The sequence below is a fragment of the Cebus imitator genome, unplaced genomic scaffold (genome assembly GCF_001604975.1).
Source record: "Cebus imitator isolate Cc_AM_T3 unplaced genomic scaffold, Cebus_imitator-1.0 Scaffold546, whole genome shotgun sequence".
Taxonomy (NCBI): Eukaryota; Metazoa; Chordata; class Mammalia; order Primates; family Cebidae; genus Cebus; species Cebus imitator.
In genome coordinates, this window is record NW_016107861.1 from 170,659 (window position 1) to 178,717 (window position 8,059).

The 8,059-nt window shown below is 45.2% G+C and overlaps 1 protein-coding gene across 4 annotated transcripts in view; it reads left to right on the forward strand.

Moving 5' to 3' along the window:
- The window catches only part of LOC108293752 (kinesin-like protein KIF6), a 106,681-nt gene that overhangs the window by 78,306 nt on the left and 20,316 nt on the right, over positions 1–8,059 (forward strand). For all 4 annotated transcript variants that reach the window (XM_017515289.2, XM_017515287.1, XM_017515288.1 and 1 more), the window contains exons 5-6: positions 965–1,100; positions 4,860–4,957. In XM_017515289.2, coding sequence (XP_017370778.1) covers positions 965–1,100; positions 4,860–4,957 — 234 coding nt within the window. The remainder of the gene's footprint in view (positions 1–964; positions 1,101–4,859; positions 4,958–8,059) is intronic.

Genomic DNA, 8,059 nt, shown 5'->3' on the forward strand with positions numbered 1-8,059 from the left:
GCTCACTGCTACCTCCACGTCCCAGGTTCAAGCGATCCTCCTGCCTCAGCCTCCAGAGTAGCTGGGATTACAGGCATGTGCCACCACACCCGACTAATTTTGTATTTTTAGCAGAGACAGGGTTTCACAATGCAGGCTCAGGCTGGTCTCAAACTCCTGACCTCAGGTGATCTACTCGCCTCAGCCTCCCTAAGTGCTGGGATTACAGGCGTAGCTACCACGCCCAGCCTCCCACCCATTCTTTACTTTACTCCATCTTCATAGTGTCCCCTTGGCCCACATTTCCAATCTTAGTGTCACCTTAGAGGCCAACTTATCTCTTCGGCCTAGCTATTAGACTGTTTCCTGTTGGACAATTTCTAATTCATTATAGCATTCTCAAAACCAGTATATGTGTGCATTCATAAGCACAGTGTTACTTTTAGTCCTCAGCGTGAAGGTGAGCCAGCGAAACAGTGAGGCAGTTCAGACTGTGGTTCTAGAACCAGACCACCTGGGTTCAAATCCTGGCTTCTCAGTTATCTCTCTCCCATACAGCAAGTTATACAACTTCTCCATACCTGCCTCAGGTTCCAAATCTGTAAAATGGAGGTGATAACAATAGTGTCTCCTTCCTAGGGTTGTGAAGAGGATTAAAGAGTTTCTGTATGTTGAGTGCCTACAGCAATGCTTATCTCTTAGTAAGTGAATGGCAGTTCTCATTCTTGGGGGAGAAGTGATTCATCTCGCACACACAGTCACATGAGCCTACTGGACAAAAATGTCTCCCTCTGCTTCATCTTCGCGTGATGGACTCAAATCCTGGTGCCACAGCCTGGCCTCAGAAGCTCCTATAAGGTCCCAGTCCCTGGGCCCCAGGGCAGCTCTACCAGGATTCTAAGGCACAGGCCCCATTCTTTTATGGCCCTCCCTCCATGCCATGCTTTCAAGACAGCGGTGCACTGACTCTTCGATTCCACCGCAGGTATAAAACAATGTTCACTCGCCTGAAAGCCCTGAAGGTGGAGATCGAGCACTTGCAGCTGCTCATGGACAAAGCCAAGGTGAAGCTACAGAAAGAGTTTGAAGTCTGGTGGGCAGAGGAGGCCACCAACCTGCAGGTATGGTCTGGGGATCATCAGGGAAGCTGGGGAGGGGCCAGTCATGCAGCCCCATTGAGGCTGTCAAGAGACAGAGTGGGGGCTTTGACCCACAGGCCCTCATGCTCTCAGCCCCTGCTCATGAAGCAGGTGCTCACTGTAGTAACAAGGATGACAAAAGGTCAGGGGTTCATTGTTTCCTTGCTCCCATGCCTAAAATTCTGCCTGATTAATGGAAAAATTAGGGATGGAAGATGCAGTTCCCAAAAACCTGTGGGTTTTCCACCAATGCTTTGTGTGGTATTCTTCTATTGACAGTATTTATTGTTTTTCTTATCACAGAGTTATATATATGTGAACATTAATTTTAGAAATTTTACTATGCAGAAAAACACAACAGAGAAAGTAAAAATTACCGTAATTACTCTACTTAAATGTAACTGATATTAACATGTTTGATTATATTATTTTACTTTGACTTCTACGCATACATATCCATATGTTTTTATACAAATAGAATCAGGCTGGGCACAGTGGCTCATGCCTGTAATCCCAGCACTTTGGAAGGCTGCAGCAGAAGGATCACTTGAGCCCAGGAGTTCGAGACCAGCCTGGGTAACGGCGAGCCCTGTCTCTGCCAAAATAAAAATAATTAGCCAAGCTTGGTAGTATTTGCCTATAGTCTCAGCTACCTGGGAGGCTGAGATGTGAGGGGCGCTTGAGCCTGGGAGGTCAAGGCTGCAGTGAGCAATGGTAGACCCACTGCACTCCAGCCTGGGTGACTGAACAAGGCCTGTCTCCAAAATAATAATAATAATAAATCATATAGCTGTTCAAGCATTGCAAATGGCTTTTAAAAAATTAGTTGTATAGCATGGCTATTTTTTCATGTTATTGTCCTACAGCATTATTTTAATGGCTGTTACAGTTCCATCACATAAATATGTTGTAATCTCCTATCGTTGAATATTTAGGTTGTTTCTAGTTTTTTGCCCAAAACATACTTGCAGATAATTTTTTGCATATTTCCTAGACAAATTCTTAGAAGTCTTCTGTATGACAAAGGCTAAAATCACCTGTCTGTAAGTGTTAGCACAGAATCCCCATTTCAGTTGTCCTCATGTAACACCTCAGCTGTGGCACGGTGGAAGTGCTGAAACACACACAATCAGACCACGTGTCCGACTGGCAGAACCCTTAGTGATTATCTAACAGGCTGATCCCTTCATTTTAAGGACAAGAAAACCGAGAGTCAGAAGATGATTTTCCAAGGACACAGCCAAACAATAACCAGTGTGATACCAAGTGGCCATATGACAGGACAATAGAGAAGAATATCTGAATAAAATTAAATGCATGAGATAATAAAGAAAACTGATTAGAATACAATACTGTTATCAAAACATTTTGAGCTATGGTATAGTAATGCGTGTACTACTTTTAAAATGCATGAATTAATAAGATCTAGGTATGGGCCCAATATTTATCATAACTTCAAAATAATGATGAAATGACACAATACTTCAAGATCTCTGCACAACTGTCAGATGATATGAAAATATGCATGATTTCTGTTGGTCACAAAGTCACTGGTATTGCTAGTACTTCTGTGGTTTGTTGTCTACATTTATCACTGAAGGAAATAATTAATTTCAGGTAGCAGCTAGGGAAAATAAAGATGTGATTGGTCCCCATCCACATTGGCAGAGTCCCTGGATTCTGTTTGTGGACCCCAGGTTAAGAGCCCTTCCCTGCAAGTTCATCAGTGACTGAGGCCTTCCCCAGCTGGTGCCTGAGGGAGTTTACCACTGACCGGTCGACAAGGGTCATCCAGTGCAACTCAGGAAGCGTCCAGGCAAAGCTGACACATTCAGACAGTGTAAGACTCACAGAGACAGCGGAAGCCACAGTAGGCAAGGACGTCAGCTCCATGTGTCTCCTGCCCCACAGGATGTCACTGAAACACAAGGGACCAGATGACAGCAAGGGGGATGGTGGGATACTCTGGTGCAGAAGGGCCAACTCCATGCTGCACTGAGCAGTTCTACAGCCTCAGCTGTACCCTGAGCGGGCAGAGGCAGAAAGCTCCAGACCTCATCAGAACAAGAGAAGTGACGAGAAACCTCTAGGATAGCCTTCTGAGAAGGCAAGGAAGCAAGTGGAAAATAACCTAGTAGCAACCATGCAAACTTCCTGCATGCACTCACATTCCAGGAGGCTTACAGGGTGTTCTGCCAAGACTCAGACCAGCTGTGATTTATGCCTTGCTCTTCAGGCCTGTGTGGGGACATGCATGGCAGAGCACCATAGCTGAGCTGTTTCCCCACACGAAGCGCTCAGTGGGTGTCTCCTGACTTTAGTAGGGGGTCTTTGGGGCAAGGAGAAGCAAAACCAGAAAACATTTTTGAAGAATGAAGATTACTTTTTAAACATTTTTTTTCTATCTTTAAAAGGAATATATGTTCAACTTGGAAAACTTGAACAGAAAAGCATAAAGAATAAATTAAACATTTCTCATAATTCTACCATCCCCAGACAATATGTTGAGGCCCATCATTATGGTCATTACTGTGTCTAGGTTTGGTTTTGGCCATACACATTGTGTACACTAACTTTTATAGCTGGCTTATTCCCCTTGAGAATTACATCAAGGCTGGGCACAGTGGCCCACACCTGTAATCCTAACACTTTGGGAGGCTGAGGCGGGCAGATCACCTGAGGTCAGGAATTTGAGACCAGCCAGGCCAACATGACGAAACCCCATCTCTACTAAAAATACAAATATTAGCCGGGCGCAGTGGCAATGCTTGAACTCAGGAAGCAGAGGTCGCAGTGAACTGAGATCATGCCACTGCACTCCAGCCTGGATGACAGAGCATACATGCCACAAAGTAGGTGTGTCATGGAAGAAAGTGCTTAGGGAAGATTCTTACAGGAGCTCTAATGATTGCTTTTCATCACTTCTTGGGGCCCTGGTGTGCTCTGCTCTCTACCTGTGGAAGATGGTTACAGTAGTGACAGAGCTGGTCCAATGCTTTCACCTCCATCAGTGAGATTTTCTTCTGGACGTGTGTGCATGAACGGCTCACATTTTCCTACTCTTACATGGTGTCAGAGCAAGAAACTTAAATGTACTACTGCCTTCTAGAAATGGCTGCGGCGCTAGGGAGGTTATCTTTCCTGACTCTTCCTATTCTGTTTGCAAGGAGAAAACATGCCTGAACATCTGGATATTGAAACTGCACTGAAGAGAAGCCAAGTAGAAAGTCTGAGGTCACTTGGCTGTAAATGGAGCTCTATCTGTGAGCACTAGAGCCACTGCCATCACCAATTCCACTGTACCGCATATAGCATGGGGAAGAACTGTTGAAAGAAAGAATAGCTATTGAACAAGACCATATCTGATTTGTCCTGATGGGTGCTGATCCAATGGAGTATTGGCTTCTGAGAACTCCATTTTATAGGGATACTTGTTCAGTATTAAAAATGGCCGTCATTAATTGCTTCTGTGAATCATAAACTCTACTAGGGGCTTTGAGAATTCTCCTCCCCCCCCACCACATAATAACCCTCTGAGATAGATTATGGTGCTGATGATATGTATGGTGATGCCCATTTTAGAGGTGATTCTTGTAGTGTGATGGGAGTCTGGACAAACTCATTCTGGGCCTGGATAAAGTACATAACTTGCACCAAAAATAAAAAAGAATTACATCAAAAACATCTACCTATGTCATTAGATTCAAGCTAACACTGTGAAACTCCTTCTGGGGCCAACAGGTAACTTCTCCAGCAGTGAATTCATTCAATCACAAGAAGCCGTTTCTCCAGACATCTGACACCCAGCGTGAACTGTCCCAACTCCTCTCTAACAAAAGGTAAGGTGAGAAGTCACCAGAGGTGTTAGAGTTTCCAGAAAAGGCTCCCTACCTTTCTCTTTAACCTATTCCTGTGGCTCTCCTGTCTCCTGGTAAGCCATATGATCCAGGAGGATGAATTCTTTTCACCGTTTAATTAGTCGTAGATACGCAGGACAGTGGCTTTTAAGCTGGTTGGAGTGCACACCCCTTCAGTCCCTCGATCTGACAGCCAGCAGACCTACTGCCATGGCAACAAGAGACAAGAGGTTTAGCAATCAAGCCCTGGTCCTGCTTCCTGAGTGGGAAGAAGGGGTTGGCAGGAATGGGATGAGGACATAGCATGGGAGAAGCGGGGGTCAGGGATAGTAGGTGGTAGCCAGCCTGCTGAGACACAGGGGAGCTCTTCATCCTAGCCAGGATTCAGACAGCCTCCAATAATGCCACATGTGGATGGCCCAGAGCCAGTCTCCCTAAATGATGGGATGACCATCAGGGACTCTACTTCCCCACAACCATGTCATTGTCTCTTTCCAACCACACAACCGAGGGGGTAGCGCCAATGATGCATGCCTCCTGCCATCATCCCTCCCATGCCAGAGGCCAGGGTGGGCAGTATGTGTACGGCCTCCATCTCTGTGACCAAGGAGCAATCCTTTGGGTTTGAAGGGGTATTGAGCCCTCACTTTGGAAATATAAAATAGGGCTTTAAAAAAGGTGTCAGAGGGCCAGGCATGATGGCTCATGCCTGTAATCCCAGCACTTTGGGAGGCCGAGGTGGACGGATCACCTGAGGTCAGGAGTTTGAGACCAGCCTGGCCAACATGGGGAAACCCTGTCTCTACTAAAAATACAAGAATTAGCCAGGTGTGTTGGCACATGCCTGTAATCTCAGCTACGTGGGAGGCTGAGGCAGGAGAATAGCTTGAACCCAGGAGGTGGAGGTTGTAGTGAGCCAAGATCGCACCATTCACTCCAGCCTGGGCAACCAAGAGACACTCTATCTTAGGACAAAAAAAAAAAACTATAACACCAGTCAAAGAATGAGGAAAATATCAGATACATCCCAATGGAAGGACACTCTACAAAATACCTGACTAGCATGCCTCCAATTGTCAAGGTCCCCAGAAACAAAGGAGACACACCACCTAGATTTAAAGTAGGGTCATGGGTGGGACCCTGGAACAGGAAAAGGCTTTAGTGAAAAACTAAGAAAAGTCCAGTAAAGCATGGCCTTTAGTTAATAACAGGTGTTAACATCGGTTCAGTGATTGTGTCAAATGCACCACACTAAGGTAAGATTCCCCAACAGGGGAAGCTGGGTGCAGGGTACATGGGCTCTCCTTGCACTATCTTTGCAACTTTTCTGTAAATTTAAAACTATTCTTAAAAAAAAAAAAAAGTATTCTTAAAAAACAACTATTGGCTGCACTCTTGTAATCCCAGCGTTCAGGAGGCTGAGGCGGGCAGATCACCTGAGGTCAGGAGTTCAAGACCAGCCTGGCCAACATGGTGAAACCCCATCTCTACTAAAAATACAAAAATTTGCTAGGTGTAGTGGTGGGTGCCTGTAATCCCAGCTACTCAGGAGGCTGAGGCAGGAGATCACTTGAACCTAGGAGGTGGAGGTTGCAGTGAGCCGAGATCACACCACCGCACTCCAGCCTAGGCGACAGAGCAAGACTCCATCTCAAAAAAAAAAAAAAAAAAAGCTATCAGGCCATAAAAAGTCATGAACCTGCAATGCATATTGCTTAGTGAAAGATGCTAATATCAAGACTATGTATTATATGATTCTAACTATATTCTGGAAAAGGCAAAATTATGGACACAATGAAACAGTCTGATTGTCACAGACTTGTAGGGAGGGAAGGATGAATAGAGGGAGCACAGGGAATTTTCAGAAAACTGTTCTGTATGATACTGTAATGTTGCATAGATGATAGGCATTTATCAAAATCCATAGAGCTGTACAGCACAAAGAGTGAATCCCTGTATGAACCATGGGTTTTAGTTCATAATAATGTATCAATATTCATTCATCATTCATAACAAATTAATCACACTAATACAAAATGTTAATAACAAGGAAAACTGTAATGGGGGAAGGAGAGTATAAGGGAATTCTCTGTACTATCTGCTCAATTTTCGGTAAACTTAAAACTTCTCTAAATAATAGTCTATTGATTTTTTAAAATGCAAAGGCAGAATAGCTAGGCAGCCACACTGTGCCAAGGCAATGCAGGCAGCTTAGCATTTGTGCCCTGCCCCTGGTCCGCTCCATGCATTCACTTTGAACCCCCCCAACCTCCAGAGGCCGGTGAATTTGAATTGCAGCCTCCTCTACACCTGCCTCCTTCCACACACAGCACCCTCTCGCTGAAACTCCAGGACTCTACACAGCACATCTGAAAAACACAAGCAAGAGGACGCAGCTTCCTCAGCCATTGCTCTGGCTCTGTGCTCAGTCCCTCGTGTATCTGTCCCATGGGATAAGCTGTCCTTTTAGCTGCGAGGCTCAGCCTCCTGGCTGTTTCTCCACTCTCTTTTCTGATCTCTTGGGTAGCTTCTACTGGTAGCAATATCCTGCTCAGCGAATAGAAAGCCCTGTCTCCCATTTTTCCTTTGGCTTGAAAGACATTAAAGTGTGTGTGTGTGTGTGTGTGTGTGTATGTGTGTGTGTGTGTGTGTGTGTGTGTGTGTGTGTGTGTAAGATGGCCAGGAGTGTCAGCAAAGGGCCCAATAGATGAAAGGTAGAAATATACTATGCTTGGCCAGGCACAGTGGTTTATGACTGTTATCCCAGCACTTTGGGAAGCTAAAGCAGGTGGAAGACTTGAGCCAGGAGTTCAAGACCAGTCTAGGCAACAAGGTGAAATCCTGTCTCTACAAAAAACATGAAAAACATCCTTCCCTCCCCACAAATCTGTAGCCGGGCATGGTGGCACATGCCTGTAGTCCCAGCTACTCAGGAAGCTGAAATGGGAGGTTCTTTTGAGCCCAGAAGGTCAAGGCTGCATTAAGCCAAGATATGTACCACTGAACTCCGGTCTGGGTGACAGAGTAAGACCCTGTCTCATAATAAAAAAAAAACAAAATAAGTCACTTAAATATAACAGATAA